The 24,660-nt window shown below is 37.9% G+C and overlaps 1 protein-coding gene across 8 annotated transcripts in view; it reads right to left on the minus strand.

Annotated features, from left to right (window-relative positions):
- The window catches only part of DNAH7 (dynein axonemal heavy chain 7), a 257,248-nt gene that overhangs the window by 185,174 nt on the left and 47,414 nt on the right, over positions 1–24,660 (minus strand). For 6 of the 8 annotated variants that reach the window (XM_019974246.2, XM_019974250.2, XM_019974240.2 and 3 more), the window contains 7 exons: positions 19,308–19,427; positions 16,066–16,249; positions 15,281–15,460; positions 9,242–9,514; positions 8,097–8,224; positions 5,797–5,875; positions 843–1,067 (listed from right to left, as the gene is read on the minus strand). In XM_019974246.2, coding sequence (XP_019829805.2) covers positions 843–1,067; positions 5,797–5,875; positions 8,097–8,224; positions 9,242–9,514; positions 15,281–15,460; positions 16,066–16,249; positions 19,308–19,427 — 1,189 coding nt within the window. Of the gene's footprint in view, positions 1–842; positions 1,068–3,907; positions 3,981–5,796; positions 5,876–8,096; positions 8,225–9,241; positions 9,515–15,280; positions 15,461–16,065; positions 16,250–19,307; positions 19,428–24,660 lie in introns of those variants that run through there. The other 2 variants (XM_070769584.1, XM_070769590.1) reach the window with 2 other exon arrangements.

Consider the following 24,660-nt stretch of genomic DNA (forward strand, 5'->3'; position numbering starts at 1 on the left):
TGGGGGGTGTGGGGCTTCCCCGGTGACTCGGTGGATAAGTATCTGCCTGCCAGTGCAGGAAACACGGGTTCGATCCCTGATTGGGAAGCTCCCACATGCTAAGAGCAACTCAGCCCATGTGCCACAACTACTGAGCCTGTGCTCCAGAGCCCGTGTGCACAACTGCCAAAGCCAGTGCATCGTGCAGTCTGTGCGCTGCAACAAGAGGCCACCACAGTGAGAAGCTTGTGCACTGCAACTGGAGAAAAGCCTGTGCAGCAATGAGGACCCAGCGCAAGCAAGTGAATAACAAACATTAAAAAGAAGAAGAAGAAATGGAGAGTGTGGGCAAGAGATGGGAGGTGTAGGAGAGTGGGTACCAGAAGTTGCTCAGGGCTACTGAAGAGACAAGAGCAAGGAGTGGGAAGAGGTAGGAGATGAGGCTGGACAGACAGGGCGAACCACAAAGCATCTTGTTTGTAGGACACACACAAAAGGTTCAAATTACTGAACATTAGAATTGGTGGAGTACTTAGGCAAGTTGGCAATTACACAGTGTGAAGGCATACCTCACCAAGGGAGCTTTGGCCTTAACAAAAGTAAACTCAAGAGAATACTATAAACTGTGTAAGATAATATTTTTATTAATGGTCATTTGTGGGCAGTATATTAAAAAGTTTTCTCCCTTGAAAAATCAAGAAATGATGCCACATTCATCCAATATGCATACTATCTTCTACTAAGATTAATGGGAAGAGAGAGCTAAGATATGTGAACTGTGAAATAGAGGCGCTGACAGTGCTATGTAGGAAGCTAAATATTTCCAGAAAATGAAAATAATTTAAAATATCCACGATGCCTACCTTAAGACCTTCTTGATATTGTTCTGTTTTCTCCTTAATGATTTTCCTATGTTCATCAAAAATTTCTTCCATTCTTCCATACCACTGGAAGACATTATTATTTAGCCTAATGTCAGCTGGGGAAAAGTTGGTACACTCAATGAGGAAGGTGAGGCAGTTTTTAGAATCCACCAATCTTTGTCCCAGTTCAACCATATCAACTGTCTCTACTTTCTGAATATAAGCCTGAGGGGAAAAAAATTACAGATGGCATTTTAAGGAATAGCTCATGTCAAAAAATAGCCTGCAGAAATACATTGCATAAATATGTACAGACTTGTTAGGACAGACTTTTGGTTTAAATAGGGGACTACAGCACAGTCTGCTTCTCATCCCTCCCGAAAACCTTTACTGACAGAGCAGGGGTTGGGGGGGGGGGACAGAAATACTAAACAACAGACAAAAAGCACTGGAAAACCAAGGGATGCTGTAGTTCTCTGGAACATAAGAAGCAGACGCTGAGTGATACCATTAATTCTTTCAGAATAGCATTTTGTGGCACCTACTGTATGTCTGATACTGTGCCAAGTGCTGGCAATTCAGTGTGACAAAAACAGACCTGGGCTTTGCCCTCAGAGAGCTTAAAGTTTAGTGGAGGAGACAGTCACATAACCATTGTTAACAAATGTAAAATTGCAAATCTGCATTGGACAAAAGTGCAGCAAGACTTTAGTTATAAAAACTAAAATATGGACTTTCCTGGTGACTCAGACAGTAAAGAATCTGCCTGCAATGCAGGAGACCAGGGTTCGATCCCTGGGTTGGGAAGATCCTGTGGAGGAGGACTTGGCAACCCACTCCAGTATTCTTGCCTGGAGAATCCCATGAACAGGGGAGCCTGGTGGGCTATAGTCCACGGGGTCACAAAGAGTCAGACACAGCTGAGCAAAAAACTAAAATATAACTATAGACAAATTTAACAAGGAATGTGCTAAACCTATTAGGAAGACTACAGTACTTCATTGAGGGACATTTTTAAAGCACCAAATATTGAAATACATATTAAGACATAACATTATAAAGATGTAAATGGTGGCTACAGTAAAGAATCTGCCTGCAATGCAGGAGACCTGGGTTCGATCCCTAGAGAAAGTGAAAGTTACTCGGTTGTGTCCAACTCTTTGTGACCCCATAGTTACAGTCCATGGAATTCTGCAGGCCAGAATACTGGAGTGGGTAGCCTTTCCCTTCTCCAGGGGATCTTCCCAACCCAGAGACTGAACCCAGGGTTTCTGCACTGCAGGCCGATTTCCTTAGTCCCCAGTGGACTTCCCTTGTGGATCAGCTGGTAAAGAATCTGCCCATGGGGTCGCAAAGAGTCAGACACAACTGAGTGACTTTCACTTTCACAGTCCCCAGTATCACATCTGTAAGAATCTTCATCTCTAGAACACAAAAATATCTCAAGAAAGCATGTTACAAGATAGTATATATAAGCAACAGTTTGGCAGAATTCTAGTTTATACCCCCCAAAAACAGAACAGATTTTAAATTTCAAAAACAACAATTAGTTTTATTTAACATGTTACTTTACTATTTAAAATTCTTTACCAGTTGAGCCACAAGGGAAGCCCAAGAATACTGGAGTGGGTAGCCCATCCCTTCTCCAGGGGATATTCCCAACCTAGGAATTGAACTGGGGTCTTCTGCATTGCAGGTGGATTCTTTACCAACTGAGCTATGAAGGAAGCCATTCCTCAGGAGAAGGAAATAGCAACCCACTCCAGTATTCTTGTCTGGTGAATTCCACAGAAAGACAGAGGAGCCTGGTGAGCTACAGTCCATGGGGTCGCAGAGAGTCAGACACGACTGAGTGACTAACAGTTTCTCCTCCAGTCTAGAAAGTCAATGCAATTTCGATCAAAATTGCAAGGGTATTAAAAGAAACTAAATTTGATATGATTCTAAGTCTCTGAAAGTACTCAAGAGTAAATATTTGAGAAAGAAAGAAGTGAAGTCGCTCAGTCATGTCCAACTCTTTGCAACCACATAGACTGTGGCCTACCAGACTCCTCTGTCCATGGGATTCTCCAGGCAAGAATACTGGAGTGGTTGCCATTTCCTTCTCCAGAGGATCTTCCTGACCCAGGGATCGAACCTGGGTCTCCCACATTGCAGGCAAACACTTTACCCTCTGAGCCATCAAGGAAACCCAAATACTTGGGAAGGCAAAGATAATCATGAAAAAGGGAAATGATAGAGACTAGCTCTGCTAAACAGCAAAATGCACTGTAGATGCAGTAATTTAAAACAGTTCCTGTTTGGCTTCAAGAGTAGAGAATGGACAAGAATAGAGCTCAGAAATAGATTTAAGTATGTATGGAGATGTACTGTTGAAAAAGAGGCATTTCAAATCAGGAGTGAAATGACAAATCATTTAATATATTGTACTGAAGTAATTGGCTATTGATTTTGGAAGAAACTAAGAGGCCTATTTACTTAGTAGAAGTACAGAGAAGGTACACTATTAAGTGAATAAAATAATTTGTAGGAGTAATGATTGTATTTTTGCAAAAGCAGATCTCTTTTTGTGTGAGTGGGTGAATATATAGGTGTGTGTGTGTGTGTGTGTGTGTGTACACATGTGCATGCACATGGAAGTGCCCATGTGTATGTACATATATACATGTGGTTCTCTCAAAGTTCTTTTGAACCATTAACTTATGCGTATATCTTAAAAATATAAATGGTGAAGGAAACCTACTACCCTACAGAAAAATGAGAAAACTGGCAATTACTTATACCAACCTATGTTATACCCCATATCTCCCTGTCCAGGAAGTAAGTACCTTTTTTTAATGCTTTTAAAGTTCTTTTAAATTTCTTATAACCAGCTCTCTCCTGCTCTTCCTTTTTGTCACTCTGCTATCTACCTATCTACATACACATACACACAATTGGAGAGAACCATTACCCTCAAAGAAAGAAATTATGGAAAAGAGGAACTTTTATTTCATACAATTCCATATTATTTTTCACTTTTATAAATAAAGAGAAAAAGAGAGTAATATGGAAACATACATTACCATATGTAAAATAGATAGCCAATGGTAATTTGCTGTATGACTCAGGGAACTCAAACTGAGGTTCGGTAACAACCTAGAGGGGTGGGATAGGGAGGGAGGTGGGAGGGGACATGGGTAAATCTATGGCTGATTCATGTTGATATTTGGTAGAAATCAGCACAATACTGTAAAGCAATTATCTTTCAGTTAAAAAAAAAGACATTGTCTTGAAATCTTTCCATATGTCATTCTAATTAGGCTGTTTTTTTGTTGCAAATCCAAATAAAGGTCTAATTGAAAATACATTGTTGCAATTTGGTTAATCAGCTTTCTAAGCAGTCAAACAACTGGATTTTTATTTCCTCTCACTGATAAAAAATGACTGACTTCTGTATTGAGTAAAATGAGATGTTTATGACCTTACAGAAATAAACTTTTTCAAGATACAGAAATATAACATCAGTAGTGAGCCCTATTTGCTAATTCTGTTAAATGTTGCTATAAACAGAAATTCACACCAAATAGCTCCAAGTTCCTACATAATTCCAGTGATGGCTAAGGGCGTAAATAAGTAACACTCTTCATACTCAATATTCATTATTTTTCAAAGGAATTTCCAGCTATGGATCTCTCTAGCTACCTTGAAAATCATTCATATTAAAATATCACTTTTACAAGAACTAACATAAAATATAAAAGATTCTAAAAAAAATACAATAGGTATGTTTGTATTTGATACACACACATACATTCAGGTGCCAAGAGCCCCAATCCAAGTATAAATACTTGAAAAGGAAATAGAGGAATTATATACAGAGGCTGATATATAAAAGATGGTTCTAATGATTTTAATAAAATTTTATTTAAGTGATTAATTTAATGTACATAATCATATGAACTCCTTTTGTAATTTCTTACCTATACAAACTTTTGAATGATTTTACGTGTTTTGCTGGGTTTGCTTAAATATTTTAAAATCTAGAAACACAAGGTCTATTTTGGATCTTGCGACTGCTAGAAAAGGAAAAAAAACTCCTATAAAAGCTTAACGTTACACAAATGGAAAAGATGATTAGCCAGGTGTCTTATATTATTTTATTCACCATCAGGCAGACCTCAAGCATAGGAGACTTATCTAATATTTTCAGTACCATAAGTCCTATGCTCAAAATATTTTTCAGCAAACTACCACAGAAATGTTTAATATATGATAGAATAAAAGATAATCTATAGAAAACAGAGCAAAACATTATTTAAGGATTAAACATTCATTGGTTTAAGAAATGAAGGATGACCACATATTTCAGGTTTCCCAAGACAGCCCTGGTTTATGCCTGTTAGCGTAGTAATGATTATTAATAGTGCTCTCAAAAAGATCCTTGTAGACAGACGACTGCACTAATAACTCCAATATTTCACCTCTTCCACTATCTAGTCTTAGAGTGTCCTCTCACAGACTCTGTGGCCATGTGACTTGCTTTGGTCAATAGGTTAGTTGCTATTCTGACACAAGTAGAAACTTAAAAACCATATGTACAATTGGGCTTGCTTTTCTGTCTCTATCACTCCATGAAAACACACGCAGGTGAGACTGCTGAAGTTTGAGAGGAAAGTGGAGCAGAAGAAAGTTACTGAAGATAATGATAATGGTCAATCCATCTGAGAACTAGTTGATCTAAGTCAGAACCATCTAGGAGTATCCAGCGTGCATCACCAAGCTTCAGAGAGAGACAGACAGACAGAGAGAAACAGAGAGAGAGTGTATGTGTGTAACTTACAATTTTAAGCCTCTGTTTTAACTTTTGGAGTGATTTGTTACTATATATCATGTCAGTAATTATAAAAAACTGGGAAAAATAAGAAAAACAATTTACTCACACATATGACTATACAGAGATTATAAACAATACCTTCATTTCCATTAGTTCTGCTGTATTTGGAGGTGTGCTAAGAGCTTTTTCAGATATCTTTTCAAATTCCTCACATAATCTGAAAAACCAGACAAAAGCCATTTATATAATTAAATTTTATTCCTAAATATATTCATGTATACTATTTTAATATTCCATTACATGAAAAATAGATTATCTTATGTATATGACATCTAATTAATTAAAAGCAAATTTGTGCTCACTTAGTTATTCATTCAATACACATTTAATCATTCATCATGTTCCTAACTACTGTATTAAGTGACAGAGATACAGAAACGTGGAAGATGTAGTAATGGTTCTCAGACAGTCCACATTCCAGTATGAAAGACAAGACTATGAACAATCAATTCCAACCTAGAGTTTCAAGGATACTACCAGAGATTTAGTTGAGAGGGCACAAAAAGGTGGTCTACTTGGAAGGCACAGTTAAAATGGGCTGGTGTGCTCATAAACTTCTGCTGGTATGTAAATATTTCCTACTGACTTGAGTTGTGGGCAATACAAATAATGAACTTACCATGAAATTAAAAAAAAAAAAAGAGTTGTGAGAGGTTAAGAAAGTTGAGATAATGTGTAGAAATTTATTCAAGAAGAATGGCTGTGAGGTGAAAGAGAGGGAATGAATGGTGATGATGTTGAGTTGAAGTGGAGGATGGAGAATGGAAGAGGGTTTTGAACATGTTTGCAAATTTCAGAGGCAGAATCACCAGTGAAGGAGAGACTTAAGATGAGACACAGAGGGGACAACTCAAAAACACAGGTCCAGAGAGATGGGAGGCAATGAGGCTGGGCTTATGGGTGGAGACAAGAACACTGAATGGTTGCCAGACTCTTGCCCTGTGAGAATGTGGGGAGTCAGACAGGAAGGGGTCTGTGCAGAGGTGAGTTGAGACACATGAGAGCAAGGAGTTGAGGGTATTTGTACCTAACAGCTCCTGTAATAGTCCTGGTATGTCCTCTGTACATACTCTGAGTCTGGTGAGAGGCATACTTAGGAGAAAAAGGGAAAAAGTAGAACCAGCATGAGCTCTAGGGGCAGCTAAGAGGCAGGGAAATCGCTATGAAATAAAATATTTCACTCAGCATGAAATATTATAAGTAAAAGACATTCACTATTCTACACTTGCAGAGGAAAGGGTACTTTAAGATGAATGTATGATTCTGGGTCTTAGATAAGCCACCCAAGTCCTGGCCCTTTTGCATGTGGTGCCACCCTCTTCAGCCTCCCCTCGACCCCCCCTCTCATCCCTCACAGTATCTGTGAAAGCAACATAACCCACTCCTTGTTCCTGGAGCACATCATGCCATTTCATACCTCACTTGCTTCTATATACTATATCCTCTAACTGGAATTCTTTCACCCACACTGTTCACCTGGTGGACTCAACCTTCAAAAGGAATTCATGTATCACTGCCACTTTTCAGCCTTCCCTGATTTTCCCCTCTCCTCCAACCTTCACTGTGAAGGAAATTGATCATTTCCTTCACTACTGTTCTTTTTCTGTGTGGTTCAATACATCCTGTTGTAATTCACTGGATTGGGTGTCCACTTCTGCAACGTAACTTCAGCAGCTTTGTTCATAGTCTATGTCCCTAATGCTGTGCCTGACCTTCTTCCAGGCTTCTACAAAGGCTAAAATAAATATTCTTTTTAATAATATTTTCTCTAACACTATAACTATCAAAATTCTGATTTTGGGGGGGTTTATTCCGTGTAACTGATATCATGAAAGAGGCTCATGGAGCCACATTATCACCAGTGTTAGAAAACTACACTAATTACACTTCTAGTCTTAAATAGGTATTCTGCTTTACAATCAGAATTTTTGAGTTTACTTAACAAGCGTTAGTTTTCCTTAAAATCTCCAAGTTGAACAACAAATGAGTTTGTAGTTAAGATAACATGTTCCCATGGACATGAAGGATAATTACAGTAAAATGATGTTCCAAATTTGGGATCCTTGACAACTACTCTGAATATCCACTTTGAAAACTCACTGTGTACTGATTACACAAACTTAAAAATATGAAGTTAGATAATGTCCACATGACTTGTACAAAAGAAATGCAAACGCATTTTAATATCACCTTAATTCAGACAACTGGGAAGACATATTCATGGTGAAAAAAAGATACTAAATAGATTCAAGTAGAAGTAAGTCTGGCTTTATCTTTTCTTTAAGGTCATTTATGACACTGCTTTATCCAGTACTTTAGGTGACAGTTGATTCTATTTAAACCGCCCCCACACCAAATAAAAGTATTACACACAATACCTTGTATTTACTTCCTGATGATCTCTGAACATTTTAGCAATAAGTTTTCCACAAATGACATCTGCTCGCTTCACCAAAGCTCTGATTAATTCCTCACAGCGCACTTCAAACATTCCTAAACGAACAGTCTGCAACGTTGGGTATTAAAAGTTTAATAAACATGAAATGACATAAATGATTCCCACAATTTTGCCTTTTCCACAATATTGATTTTGTGTGTATGATCTAATACAATTGAGTTTTTTTTTAATATGATGTAGGCTGGGGTTTTTAAATACGCTACCACTATCTTCTCAGTAAATCTCCTTGAATAGTATATCTTAAGCCAATTCTATTTCAGGACAATAATGGCTATAAAAACTTCGGAGAACTAAGTTATTGCTATATAGACAGTGCAAGATTTAAATGTTATATTTGCTCTGTACAAAAAGTAATGAATGTTCATGGTAGTAATTTTGGAAAATATTAAAAAAAGGACAAAAGTAGAAAATGTTTAATTACCAGTCTTCTACTAAACAGAAGTAACCACGTTTTGGTATAATTACCATTATTTTCCAAAGTATTTACAAACACCAAAGCAGTTTAAAAAATTAGTTCTTGATATTTTTGAAGGGTCAAATTAAAGAAAGTACTTAAAAGTCAGGCTTGCAGGGTAGACCTTCAGCTCTCTGAGCAGAAGAATCTTGTTTTGCCTATTTCCATTTCTTTGGAAGGAATGATGCTAAAGTTGAAACTCCAGTACTTTGGCCACCTCATGCAAAGAGTTGACTCATTGGAAAAGACTCTGATGCTGGGAGGGATTGGGGGTAAGAGGAGAAGGGGACAACAGAGGATGAGATGGCTGCATGGCATCACTGACTCGATGGACGTGAGTCTGGGTGAACTCTGGGAGTTGGTGATGGACAGGGAGGCTGCGATTCATGGGGTCGCAAAGAGTCGGACACGAATGAGCAACTGATCTGATCTGATCTGATCTGATCTAGCCAGGGCTTACCATATACTTGGCAGATAGAAAAGTCCAGTACATAGTTGTCTGTTGACAATAACAGTCTGATTCTTTCACTGTACAGTGTAGAATACATCCTAATAAACCAGGGAAAAGATCACTAGGTACAAAGACCAGCTGTACAAAATGGGAGATTTACCTTTCTAGATGTGTACTGTATATCCTCTATGAGTTTTTGGTATTTGCGAATTTCTTGTATTATTTTCTCATAATGATGATTTTCTGCAAGGAAAGCATCAGCATCTTGCTCAGCTTTTCTGGTAATTAAAAAATTATACTTGTCATAAAATCTGAGGTGCTCAATGGGTGCCACGCTCTCACGCACAACCACCTCCTTAATCTTTTCTTTATGAGCTTCGACAATTTCATTCAGAATTATTGGCTTCAAGATTGTTGGTTTAGACTTACTTTCCTAAACAAAAGGATAAAAACCATATGAGTCATTTAAAATACCTTAAATTAAGGTAACCATATCATTTGTATTGTGCTGTTTAGTCACTTAAGCCATGTCCATCTCTTTTGCAAGACCATGGACTGTAGCCTGCCACAGGCTCCTCTGTCCATGGGATTTCCCAGGCAAGAATACTAGAGTGAGTAGCCATTCCCTACTCCAGGGGATCTCTCTGGCACAGAGATCAAAGACACATCTCCTGCATTGCAGGCGAATTCTTGAGGGCTGAGCCACAAAGTAAGCACACCATATCATTTAGCTATATAAAAATGCCCATCTTAGCAGATTGTCTTTTTACTCTCAAGGTACTCTGATTTTTCTAATCTATGTCTACAGAAGGAAATTCAGTCTAATCACAGCATATTTTAAATACCTAGGTTTCATATAATGTTTTGTTTTTCTTAGAGGCTATCTAGGTGTATTTTGTTTTTCTGTATGGGTCAAAGAGCAGTCACTTGAGAACATGCACAGATTAAGATTTAGAATATCAAAACAGCAAAATTCACATTTTATTTGTGCAACTGTATATGCTAGCTTAAAAGGTAGTGTTTGCATTGTACATTATTTTTTTCTTTAAATAAGTCAGTTCAATGTCATTTGATTATAGTCTTTGGTCACAATAGTTAGTCACCTTGAGGAGTAATCTATCTGGAACAAAGAAAGACTGTTTACTCATTGATTCGACCCTGAGTTTTGATTCTGTGAACAGCAACTAGAACAGACTAAAATCCCTAGTTGCAAAATTTGCATTCTGCTACAACCATTAGAATAACATGGACAAACTATCAGTCAACAATTTTAAATAAGCAAACAAATCTCTACAGACAAGTAAATGTGCAAATATGGTTTATTATCTTGAACCAAGATATACTTTAAATACACACACTGTCTCTCTCTCTCTCTCTCTTTGCCTGTTTTCCAGAGAAGGGATGTTTAACTATCACAAACAAAAATCATTGCCAGTAGTGAATATCCTACAGCTTTTAAACTGATAATATCAAAGGATTCCTCAGCGAACTGGGTAATTTGGTCAGGTATCCAGGGTGCGTTTGCCCACTATGTCCCCTAGTGGGCATTTCAAGAAATCACACTTTTTAAGAACTAGATGCTTCATGAGAATATTAGTGAATCCCACCACCTTCACCATCATCTCAACCCTACTCTTGGGGCACAATAGATGTTTGGTGTCATCCTTTCTGAAAAAGAACTTTAGGATAAATAAATACATATTGTAAAATTTATGCAATGTGTGATATGCATATGCAAAATTTATGTGAAATTGTTGGGTCTAATGTGAAGCTTGTCCATTTTAGTTTACTGATTCCATTATATTTACTACCATGGACAAGAGTCTTTTAGAAGAAATGGAGGAGCCCTCATACTCAAAAAAATAATCCAAAATGCAGTACTCTGGTGCAATCTCAAAAACTACAGAATAATCTTGATTGGTTTCCAAGGCAAACCATTCAAAATCATAAAAATCCAAATCTATGCCCCAACCACTAATGCTGAAGAAGCTGAACTTAAATGGATCTATGAAGACCTACAAGTCATTCGAGAACTAACACCAAAATGGATATCGTTTTCATCATAGGGAATTGAATGCAAAAGGAGAAAATCAAGAGATTCCTGGAGTAACAGGCAAGTTTGGCCATGGAGTACAAAATGAAGCAGGGCAAAGGCTAAGGGAGCTTTGTCAAGAGAACACACTGTCATATCAAACACCCTTTTCCAACAACACAAAAGACTACTCTGCACATGGACATCATCAGATGATCAACAATGAAATCGACTGCAAAGAATACAATCAATCTGAAGATGGAGAAGCTGTATACAGTCAACAACAACAAAAAGACCAGGAGCTTACTGTGGCTCAGATCATGAGCTCCTTATTACAAAATTCAGGATTAAATTGAAGAAAGTAGGGAAACCATTGGGCCATTCAGGTATGATCTAAATCAAATCCCTTATGATTATACAGTGGAGATGATGAATAGATTCAAGGGATTAGATCTGGTAGACAGAGTGCCTGAAGAACTGTGGGTGGAGGTTCGTAACACTGTACAGGAGGTTGTGACCAAAACTAGTCTGAAGAAAAAGAAATGCAAGAAGGCAAAGTGGTAGTCTGAGGAGACCTTACATATAGCTGAGGAAAGAAGAGATACAAGAGGTAAAAGAAAAAGGGAAAGATACACTCAACTGAATGCAGAATTCCTGAGAATAGCAAGAAGAGATAAAACATTCTAAGTGAAAAATGCAAAAAAATAGAGGCGAACAATAGAATGGAAAAGACTTGGAGATCTCTCCAAGAAAATTGGAGATACCAAGAGAACATTTCATGCAAAGATGGGCACAGTAAAGGACAGAAATGACAAGGAACTAACAGAAGCAGAAGAGATTAAGAAGAGGTGGTAAGAATACACAGAAGAAATATACAAAAAAGGTCTTAACAACCCGGATAACCACAATGGTGTGGTTACTCACCTACAGCCAAACATCCTAGAATGTGAAGTCAAGTGGGCCTTAGGAAGCATTACTATAAACAAAGCTAGTGGAGGTGATGGAATTCCAGCTGAGCTATTTCAAATCCTAAAAGATGATACTGTTAAAATGCTACACTCAATATGCCAGCAAATTTGGAAAATGCAGCAGTGGCCACAGGACTGGAAAAGGTCAGTTTTCATTCCAATTCCAAAAAAAGGCAATGCCAAAGAATGTTCAAACTACCGTACAATTGCACTCATTTCACAGGCTAGCAAGGTAATGCTCAAAATCCTTCAAGCTATGCTTCCATAGTGCATGATCCAAGAACTTCCAGATAAACAAGCTGGATTTAGAAAAGGCAGAGGAACCAGAGCTTAAGTAGCCAACATCCATTGGATCACAGAGAAACCAAGGGAATTCCAGAAAAACATCTAATTCTGCTTCATTGACTACATGAAAGCCATTGGCTATGTGGATCACAACAAACTGTGGAAAATTCTTAAAGAGATGGGAATACCAGACCACCTTACCTGTCTCCTGAGAAACTTATATGTCAAGAAGCAACAGTTAGAACCAGACATGGAACAATGAATGGACTGGTTCAAAATTGGGAAAGGAGTACAACAAGGCTGTACATTGTCCCCTTGCTTATTTAACTTATATGCATAGTATATCATTCGACGGAGAAGGCAATGGCACCCCACTCCAGTACTCTTGCTTGGAAAATCCCATGGACGGAGGAGCCGCAATCCATGGGGTCGCTAAGAGTCAGACACGACTGAGCGACTTCACTTTCACGCACTGGAGAAGGAAATGGCAACCCACTCCAGTGTTCTTGCCTGGAGAATCCCAGGGATGGGGGAGCCTGGTGGGCTGCCATCTATGGGGTCGCACAGAGTCAGACACGACTGAAGTGACTTAGCATAGCATAGCATAGCATAGCATTCAAAATGCCAGGCTGGATGAATCACAAGCTGGAATAAAGATTGCCCAGGAGAAATATCAACAACTTTATATATGCATATGATACCACTCTAATGGCCGAAAGTGAAGTGGAACTGAAGAGTCTCTTGATGAAGGTGAAAAAGGAGAGTGAAAAAACTGGCATAAAACTCAATATTCAAAAAATGAAGATCACAGTATCTGGTACCAGGATTTCATGGCAAGTAGATGGGGAAAAAAGTGGAAACTGTGACAGATTTTATTTTCTTGGGCTCCAAAACCACTGTGGACACTGACTGTAGCCATGAAATTAAAAGATGCTTGCTCCTGAGAAGAAAAGCTATGATAAACCTAGAGAGTGTATTAAAAAGCACAGACTTTACTGACAAAGGTCCCTATAGTCAAAGCTATGGTTTTTCCAGTAGTCATGTATGGATGTGACAGTTGGACCCTAAAGAAAGCTGAATGCCAGAGAATTGATGCTTTTGAACTGTGGTGCTGAGGAAGACTCTTGAGAGCCCCTTGGATTGCAAGGAGGTCAAACCAGTCAGTCCTAAAGGAAATCAGTCCTGAATATTCACTGGAAGAACTGATGCTAAAGCTGAAGCTCCAATACTTTGGCCACTTAATGCAAAGAGCTGGTTCACTGGAAAAGACCCTGATGCTGGGAAAGATTGAGGGCAGGAGAAGGTGGCAACAGAGGATGAGATCATTGGATAGCATCACTGACTCACGATGGACATGAGTTTGAGCAATTCCAGTAGATAGTGAAGGACAGGCAAGCCTGGTGTACTCAGTCCATGGGGTCACAAAGAATTGGACATGACTCAGTGACTGAACAACAACAATGTGAATCTTAATAATATTCATCATAAAATAAGTAAGGTGGGAAGTCATAACTGGTATCCCTACAAAAAACCAGGAACATTGAGAGGTGACACAACCTCAAAATGCAGGTTCTCGGGACATAAAATTTCAGAATGCTGCAAGTTGAGGGGGCAATAAAGAGAAAATGTCTTATCTGGGCCTTGTTTTTCAGTGGAGAAGAAAAAGAGTGGTTGTCTTAAGAATTTGTAGCCACAGACCTGTTCTCATACAGATTTGGGTAAATGTTCATACTATCAGTATTGTCCACCAAATCCTCAGGCAAAAGTTTTGTTTAAAAGGGTACTGGGTTTGCAGGGGCCTCAAGAGCACGTATCAATATGTAAATTCCAGAGGAACCAATTCAAATCAAGGCCTCAAAGACGTCCTGCATAAAGTTCTCACTTGTACAAGGCCACAGTAATAAAGGAAAGGCACTTACAGAAATAAACCACCAGGAGCAGGACTCAGATCAGCAAACAGAGAAGAGTAATGAATATATAACCAAGTACAAGAGACTATCAAAAATGATCAGGCTTATTTGAAAAAAAAAAGTTAATGGGCCCTGAGAAAGCAAAAATAAAAGTTATATCTATGGAGACAATAATATTCTCAAAATGAATAATGTCACAATCACAATGTTAAGTAAAATAAAACAAGTCATGGACTATTTATAAGATGACTCCATCTATACAACAATATGGAAAAACTAGAAAGAAATGTAATATGCAGCTGTGTATTGATAGTAAGTTTATCTTTAAAAATTCAGAATAATAACTATAAAATGAAAGATAGTGTATCCTTTGCTAGAAGGTAGAAGAACAGAACTAAGAACAGGGAAGGACAACTGAAGGGCAGAGTTTAAAGGTCACAGTCATTGTATGAGTCAGATTGAAGGCATGAAGGTGTTGACTTTATTACTACTTAAAACTTTAAACATTAGCCTTAAAACTTTAAAGAGTCCTGTACTCTTTTTATGCATGAAATACTTATAAACTATTTAAAAAATAAAAAAGGAAAAAGAAAGCTAACGGTTGGACTTAGGAAACTTGAAAAGCTTTTAAGTAAATGAATTTTCAGACATGCTCATTTCATATACTAGATTGCAATAACTACTGTTGAAATATTGTAGTTCAGCAGAATGTTGCTAAATATTTGGCCAAAGAGAGAAGGGAGGCCAGACCTGATCACAACTTTAATTCTTCCCCCTCAGAAAGTTTTCAGCTGAGTTCAATGAAAGACTGTTCTAAGAAACCGGTATTAAAGAGAAGCTAATGGGAAAATAGTATGTTTTGAAGCAAAACTGCCTTATAAGCCAATGTGATTAAGTCATTTATATTCTGTTAAGTGGAGGATACCAGTCTACACCTTCTAGAAGTTATTTGAAGGAAATACTGTCATGCAAATTCAAGCAATCAGAATATCGTTGCTACTTACCCATTTGGAATACAATTTTGTCTCAACTCTTGGCACAAAATTTACAGCCTTAATCATGACATCATAAACATTTAGAAGGATGTCTGTATAATCATTGAAATCAGGTTCAAACTTAATGGTGTCGTTATCAAGAATCAGCCTCATGACAAAACCTGGATGTTCAAAGGCCCTAACAGAATCCTGCAACAAAGAAATTGTATAAAATATATATATTATAAAGTATCCATAAATATGCATATCAATTGTGAGAGACTAAGGAGGGCACTGGTCCAGTTAGAATACACCCTTCCTCTCATGACCTAGACAGTTAACCCAAGGATGAGCTGTACCAAAACAGATAAGAGCCATTCCCAGCTAGACTTGTTGGTATCTACTATAGGGTCAAGATGCCAGAAAAAGGAAGATGTGTACAGCAGTGGGGCTCTAGAATCATGCAAGAAGGAGCCCAAGAGGAGAATATTCAAATTCCCAGACTGTTCACCCTGTATCAGGACCTTCTTACAGTAAGAAAAGAGTTGTCTGAAGAAATCTTCCCCAGTCATCATGACCCAAATTTCCCAATGATGGGAACTTTCACTTATTCCCACTAACCTCACTAATATAATAATAATAATAATATATTCTACACATGTATGTTGACACTAAGTCTTTTTTAAAACAGGTAAGTGTAATAGGTCTAAAGATACACTTTCTGATCTCTCACTGGTAAAAGTTATAATTATCCACTCTCAAAGAACTGAAAATAAATTGGTAAGTGAATATTGGTATGACTGAATCTTACTTACTGGAGGTTGTGCAATTAAGTCTGTGTAATCTTGCATGGAAACCAAAGCGAGTTCCTGCAGCTGTAAAGTCATAAGTGTAGCAGCACAGTTGAAAAAAGATTCCATTTTGGCACTGCTGTCACCAGTTGGCAATAGTTTTTTTTTATTACCTTGATAATAAATATTCTGCACTTCTGGAAACCACCTTCAAAGAACAAAAGACTTTTAAAAGTTAATACTTCCAGTGAATTACTCCTCTTACATTAACAGTAACTTCTGAACATCCAAAGGTCTTCATAGAGAGGTATATTGCCAAGTGACATTATCCACTTTCTGAAATGTAAGTGCTAGCATATTTCATCCTTCCTAAGAAATTTTAATCATAGACAATGGAAAATGGCTCAATGACATGATGCTGTGATAAAAACGTAACTTGAACTCCATGTATGACACTCTTTGGATATTATAAAAATTATCTTTACTGGATATTACAAGGCACGCCTCCCATGGATTTGTCAATTTAAAGCTAAAATATGAGTAACATTAAATCAAGGGAGGCCTTTTTTGGTTCAACCCACTTGATATTTTATGCTATTCTATTTCACAATGATAGTTGAAAACAAGATACAAAACAACAAAATCAAGTATGTTCTTTTCTTATCCTCCTTAATGAGAAATTCTAAAAGAGTGACTGATTTAGAACAAGTTTCAAATGTATATGCATCCTTGTAATAAAAGGAAAACAATGAATTTCATATTCACAGACATGTTGTGATAAGCCAAGTTTTCAGTTTACAAAACCACTGCCCAACACTAAAATTAAGGAATATTTGTACCTCTTTCATAAGATAGAATTTTTAAGCAGTCAGTATAAGTTCCAGAGTTGCCTGAATGCTCCCAGAGAGGTCAAAGTTTTAAATGTATGTATTTGTCCCTTTAACAAATACATGTTTTGTGCCTCTGTGCTAGGGACAGTGCCTCAGGAGATATGAAAAATATGACATAATCCTTTATCTTTAGAATAAGGAAGGCAACGTGTCATAGCAGAAAAGCAGATACATTTGAAATCAAAGGATAGAGTCATATTTTCTACTTAGGTAATAGAGAAGAGTTTTCTAGTGAAGAGGGCAATTTCACTAAAGAATAGATAAAAATGAAGTTAAGAAGACCATGAGAAAAGAATCTGAAGTAGAAGATATGAAAAATAGGTGGGAGAGGTAGGGCTAATATATCTAATCATTTTGCTATCCGTATCAGAGCTAACAGACTAGAAAATTGGAATAAGTAAGTGGGGCAAAGTATGCAGGACTTTGCAGAACTTGGGAGCTAAATACAAGAACTTGGGACAAGCTTATGCTCTATGAATAAACAGCATATCCTTCTGCAACGGGGCACAATTGCTAAAGCAACAGGTAAAGAGGATAGGTAGCAAATACTAAGGGGAGAGAGCAAAGCCAGATACAGCAGATACTAAGGGGACTGAGAAGTTTCCAGTAGCTCAGGCAAGAGATGAAGACAAGTGAAATGTATCTCAACAAAAAAAGAATAGTTAGAGATACACTGAACATGGCTAGAGGCAGCCTGGGGATGGTGAGGATGTAGATGATGAGTAAAAGAGATAGAAAAAGTAAAAAACTTTTCAACTTGGCCTGGGAACGGTCCAGAAGAAGAAGAATGGCAGGTCTGGAATAAAGAGTAAATACTGTTATGGAAATGTTGAGAATCAGGTGCTGACATTTCATTCAACTGGAGATATACAGTAGAAATTTTATAAGAGGGACACAGAGCTCAGAAAACGTAAGCTCTTAAGACAGCTAAGAGAGAAGAAATCATGAAACTGTTGAGAATATAGAGAAGAAAAATGAAAGCAAATACCTGCACAGCCTCTACTCTTAGAGAAGATAGTAAGATTAAGTAGAGTCAGAAAAAGAGATCAAAAAAGAAATAGACACAGGGACACAGAACAGAGACTTAGAGAAGGCGGTGGTGATAAACTACAGAAACTGCTGAATAGAAGTGAAGGATGAGGACTAAGAAGACGTTAGGGTTTGGCATAGATGTCACGATTAATCATTTACTAATTGTTTCTCCACTGTGGTGAGCTGATGTTCTGCCTTTCAGCCACGATAAAACACATTCTGGATCCCTATTTAAAGTATGGTCAGAGCGATCTTCCCTCAGAATCAATTAAGCAGCATTAAGAGATACAGTTAATCAATCTACATCTTTCATCAAAATAATTCAATAAAGGTTTATCCTCTACTCTTTTCTTTGACATCCAGTCTACTAAAACTTGCAGTGGAAATGTATTCCTGGGGTAGAACCCTAAAGTTATAGAATAAGTTATATTTATTTTTATTCTGTGCTTATGAGGTCATATTTTTCTCTGCAATTAATTATGAAGTTTCATTCCGCACTTCTCCTCTATTTTTTATAAGAAATAAATACTAATATTACATAAAAGTCTAAAGTTCTTTCAAATAATATCAAAGAATTTGCTTCTAATGTATTAGTGAAGAAAAAACAGAAAGGAAAGATTTAGCCATAAGCTGTTAAAAGATACCTTTCTAAGTACCTTTCAGAAATCATAAAACCAAGCTGGAGTTTCATGTCCTCTGTTATCTTAAATGTGATCCAATTTCAATGTTCTATTTGTAATAACTTAATGACCTCTAACAGAGACAATTTTCCTGTATTGTTTCAGAACATATTATCTGGGACCAGTATCAATAATTATCATATGTGGCTATTGCATTTTGAAGGGCCGAATCAAAATGATGTTTAATTCTCATTTGATAGGTCTAACCTCCCAATACAACTGTAAACTCCTTTAAAGAATATTTTCCCCTATAATCGTCTTTAAACTCTTCTGTATCCTCCATCCAAAATCAAGATGTAATAGGCATATTACTTTGCATGTATTCCTGGCAGACTCAAAGAAGTATCTGGAGAACGATTAGTTGATGATCATTACCCTCCCGCCCCTGTGTTATCCAACCCTACACTCAGAGGAGAGGGTAGAAACAAGACATTGAAAAAAAACATCAATTATAACCATCTTAGTTTCTATACTATCTATGCTGCATAGAACATCTGGATAGACATCACAGAGCAAGACAGTTAAAGACATCATATTTAACTCTCAATCAGAAATGATTACAAACTTGTTAAAATGAGATTTTCTGAAAGCAGTTAAACTATAGTAGCTCAATCATCACATTTTAAAATGTATGTTTTTTGTACATGAAATTTCAAAACTTTACATTTTCAGTAGAGTCTCTTTGGCAGATTCCATGTGTTTCATGACAATTGTCTGAAAAGTTGACAGCTCCAATGCATCCTGACGATTGTGAAATTCTTCTATATCAACTAACCGTAACTTTCTGCAAGAGATGTCAATGAACAGTCATATATGTATGAGTGGCTTTGTTTGGTATTTGATATTTTGCTAGTTGGCTGTTCCCTTCTCAAAAACAATATTCCTAGGTTTTATCACTAAAATTTGTGTTTCCTAAAAATATTCTAGAACATAAATTATTTTAATTTTAAAATAATATAATTAAATTCAACAGGAACACAGTTTGATATAATGAAAGCATGCCATACAATAGAAGGATATAATAACTGAAATTTTATGCCTAGTTAGACTGACTTTTTCTTCAAACTAGAATAGTTATAACAGGAAAAGAGGTAGGGCTCAAAGCTTACAAGGTCCACTCCTCCTAAAACAAAAACTGTACCCATTCTGAAAAGAGAACAATCCTGATATTAGAAATCCATGAGGTGAGGGAGTTCTCACACCTAATTATGACCCAGTGTATAAAAAAATATTTTGAACTTGTGTGATTTTTATTTTTATTTTTTTTTCAGAAAACTGTGTTTACTTCAGCCAATAGTTTTCAGTTCTGACTACAACACTATGATCCTTGTTACAAACATGCTTCACTCAAGAATTTTCTCTAGCACATTAAAGAGCAATAGTATCTATTAGTATCATTGTTATTCACCTCAATTTAACTACAGATTACTTTCCTAAAGAAATTTCTTTTCAATTTCTACATGATCAAATGTTTTCTATGTTATCTGAAAGGTAGTAAACACTACTAAAACATTACATTTAATTTTTGCTTAAAGACCAATATAAAATGTTGGTTAGTAAATAAAACACGTTTCACATCTATTTATATTCCTTTCACAAGTGGAAGTCCATCTCCTAGATTATAATGAGTTCAGTACATGACATCAGTGATATATTATGCTCAAAGTCGGTAGAGCCATTGCTGAAGAATCATTGGTAATGTGTTACTCTGGACAACTAAGCAGAGCAAAGCAAAGTTTTACATAAAATATTTCTAAAATGTAGCATGACGGCACATACTAAACATAATCTGCTCTCTTTAGGCTTCTAGCTCAACATGTTCAACATGACTTTCTGCTTTAAAGCGGTAGTTATAAATCAGGGTGCAGGGGCACGCCATGTGAAGCAGCCCTGAATAAGGGCAGTTGCTAGGGCAGGAGCCCTGGAATCCACTGTGCCATTGAGCAACCAGACCAATTTTCCCTGCATTTCCTTGGTGTTTGATTTAGAGACAAGAGACAATTCTAAGCACAGGGCACCCATCTTTCCTGTTTTGAGACTGACAGGCTTTTACAAAAGTTTTATAGAACTTTTCCCATGAAATCCCTGATAACGCCCCCTATTTGGTCAAAATGCTGAATTGTTAAGAAGATGGGAAAAATACTACCCGACATTAGTCCTACTTTCTCAGGACAATTCCTACAACAATCTAGGAGTAGAACAATAGTTTTAATCACTGGTTTAAAACTACAAAAGAGTCAGGAAAAAAAGATACTCAACAAATAACAGTCCCAAATCATCCAGACTGAATGTTGGGTTCTTCTCTGAACTCTTCCTATCCTTTACCTGCTGCAAGCAAGCAGATGTCAATTTCTGGAGACTCAGCAGTCAGTCATGGATCCCTCCCATCCTCACACCCGCCACTTGATGCTCATCACAGTCTGTAACCTACCCTGATTCTTGGATCCATCACTGATTTCAGGCAGAAGGGTCTTCAGCAGTCTTGGCCCAACACTCTAGACTTAACATCAAGTCAGCCTCTGACTTTGATTTCTGGTTCTCAAAGCTAATCTCACTTCTTCGTGAAGTCACTCAGTCATGTCCGACTCTTCGTGACCCCATGGACTGTAGCCCACCAGGCTCCTCCATCCATGGAATTTTCTAGGCAAGAGTACTGGAGTGGGTTGCCATTTCCTTCTCCAGGGGATCTACCCAACCCAGGGATCGAACCTGGGTCTCCCACATTGCGGGCAGATGCTTTACCGTCTGAGCCACCAGGGAATTGCTACAATCTCACTTCTTACTGGGCCCAAGTTGCCTCTTCAATCACACCCCAAGTGCTCACGTTTCTTGCTTGCTCCATGAATTTAGAAACATGTGCTCTTGCCAGTTATCCTCCTTTGTTGCATTCGAAGTAGCACACTCTAGGCAGTGCTCTGCACTTGCTTTCTTCACTTACTAAAACATCCTGGAGACCTTTCCAGAGCAGCACATTGATACTGTTCTCATCTGTATTTCATGGCTGTATTCCATTGTGTGACTGTACCATCATTTATTGAACCAGTCTACTATCAATGGTTACTTGGCTGTTTCCAGGCTTATCCTCTTAACACCTGGCACAATAAAGAACCCTTAATCTCTATCACTTGCTATATTTTCAGGTTTTCATCTGTAAGCTAATTTCCAAGAAATGAGATTGCTGGATTCAAGAATAAATGAATTTATAATTTTGATAGATATGACCAGATTCCCCTCAAAAGGGTGCCCATTTCTCCAATCTTCACTAACAATGCATGATGTTAATATATTGGAATTTTGTCAATCCAATGGAAAATAGAATGATATCTCAATGTAGTTTTTATTTCAATCTCTTTGTATTTCTCTTATTATGAGTTAGTTTAAGCACCTTTTTAAGCACTCTTAATTTAAAGGGTAATCAAGTTGTATCCTCTCTGAGTACTGTACAGTAAATTAATCCATGGTGTTCTAGTAATATTTTATTGGGCTCACCTTGGTCAAACCATGAATTTAAAAAATCCACTTTATCTTTTCTTTGACATCCTCTGATTTCTACTGTAATTTCTATGATAATTTCTACACTAATATATATACTGTATATATATATATGTCTGTGTCCCCCTGCATACACCATTTTTCAAACAAAAATACCTGGATGTTATGTACATTTTTGACTACATTATAAATACCATTTTTGACATTAAGTGGGTTCTATAAGCCTAAATATTGAATGGCAAGAATTTGCACATTTTCATCTAGAGAGCATCCCTTTAGGGTTCCACATTCAGGCATTTTAGAGTCATTCCGATGATTTTCTGCATTACCATTCCCAACTCACCCCTTACTCATTGTTACACAGAGCGTGTATGCTTAGTCACTCGGATCTCCCACTGATTGGGTAGCCATTCCCTCCTCCAGGGATCTTCCCAACCCACGGATCAAACCCAGGTCTCCTGCATTACAGGCAGATTCTTTACCATCTGAACCACCAGACGGTCACACAAAGATGGCCTATTTTTTCAAGACCTGCTGAGATTCAGGGCAGACTCAGAGTAAGGATGCCCTGTGTGTCCAACACTGGCTTCTACTCAGAGGAGCAGCACTATGACAGCCCAGCCCACTCTTTTTTTTTTTTTTTTAATTAATTTTATTTTATTTTTAAACTTTACATAATTGTATTAGTTTTGCCAAATATCAAAATGAATCCGCCACAGGTATACATGTGTTCCCCATCCTGAACCCTCCTCCCTCCTCCCTCCCCATACCATCCCTCTGGGTTGTCCCAGTGCACGAGCCCCAAGCATCCAGTATTGTGCATCGAACCTGGACTGGCATCTCGTTTCATACATGATATTTTACATGTTTCAATGCCATTCAGCCCACTCTTAATATTCACACAGAGTGAAAATGACTTACACCAACAAAGGCAACATAGGAGTTGGTAGGGCTGTCTTCCCACCCACAGACCACAAAGCTCCTTTCTCACTTGTCCTTGCTTTAGCTGCTACAACTAAATATATCTCTGCCAATTTTATCTCTGCCACTACAACCCTGAACACTGATTTTGGACACATAACATATACTATTTACTGGAGAAGGCAGTGGCAACCCACTCCAGTACTCTTGCCTGGAAAAGCCCATGGACGGAGGAGGTTGGTAGGCTGCAATTCATGGGGTCGCTGGGAGTCGGACACGACTGAGCAACTTCACTTTCACTTTTCACTTTCATGCACTGGAGAAGGAAATGGCAACCCACTCCAGTGTCCTTGCCTGGAGAATCCCAGGGACAGGGGAGCCTGGTGGGCTGCTGTCTATGGGGTCGCACAGAGTCGGACACGACTGAAGCGACTTAGCAGCAGCAGCAGCAGCAGCATACTATTTACTGTTTTCTTATCTCAGCTTTGTTGTTTTTACTTCTTCCCCTTCCTCCTTTGCTTTTGTCTCTTGCCTCCTTTCATTGTGTAACAGACAAAGTCTAGCCCTTTATGGCCAATATTAGGCAATGATGCTCATCCTCCAGTGTCAGCCCAGTGTATTCTGGCAGCTCCATCTGTGAACCCATATTTTTAAACGTAAGATCAGAAACTATAAAACTCCTAGAGGAGAACATAGGCAAAACACCCTCTGACATACATCACAGCAGGATCCTCTATGACCCACCTCCCAGAATATCGGAAATAAAAGCAAAAATAAACAAATGGGACCTAATTAACCTTAAAAGCTTCTGCACATCAAAGGAAACCCCTCAGCAAGGTGAAAAGACAGCCTTCAGAATGGGAGAAAATAATAGCAAATGAAGCAACTGACAAACAACTAATCTCAAAAATATACAAGCAACTCCTACAGCTCAACTCCAGAAAAATAAATGACCCAATCAAAAAATGGGCCAAAGAACTAAATAGACATTTCTCCAAAGAAGACCTACAGATGGCTAACAAACACATGAAAAGATGCTCAACATCACTCATTATCAGAGAAATGCAAATCAAGACCACTATGAGGTACCATTTCACACCAGTCAGAATGGCTGTGATCCAAAAGTCTACAAATAATAAATGTTGGAGAGGGTGTGGAGAAAAGGGAACCCTCTTACACTGTTGGTGGGAATGCAAACTAGTGCAGCCACTATGGAGAACAGTGTGGAGATTCCTTAAAAAACTGGAAATAGAACTGCCTTATGATCCAGCAATCCCACTGCTGGGCATACACACTGAGGAAACCAGAAGGGAAAGAGACACGTGTACCCCAGTGTTCATCGCAGCACTGTTTATAATAGCCAGGACATGGAAGCAACCTAGATGTCCATCAGCAGATGAATGGAAGACAGCTGTGGTACATATACACAATGGAGTATTATTCAGCCATTAAAAAGAATTCATTTGAATCAGTTCTAATGAGGTGGATGAAACTGGAGCCTATTATACAGAGTGAAGTAAGCCAGAAGGAAAAACACCAATACAGTATACTAACGCATATATATGGAATTTAGAAAGATGATAACAATAACCCTGTGTACGAGA

Source organism: Bos indicus, chromosome 2 (genome assembly GCF_029378745.1).
Source record: "Bos indicus isolate NIAB-ARS_2022 breed Sahiwal x Tharparkar chromosome 2, NIAB-ARS_B.indTharparkar_mat_pri_1.0, whole genome shotgun sequence".
NCBI classification, from domain to species: Eukaryota; Metazoa; Chordata; class Mammalia; order Artiodactyla; family Bovidae; genus Bos; species Bos indicus.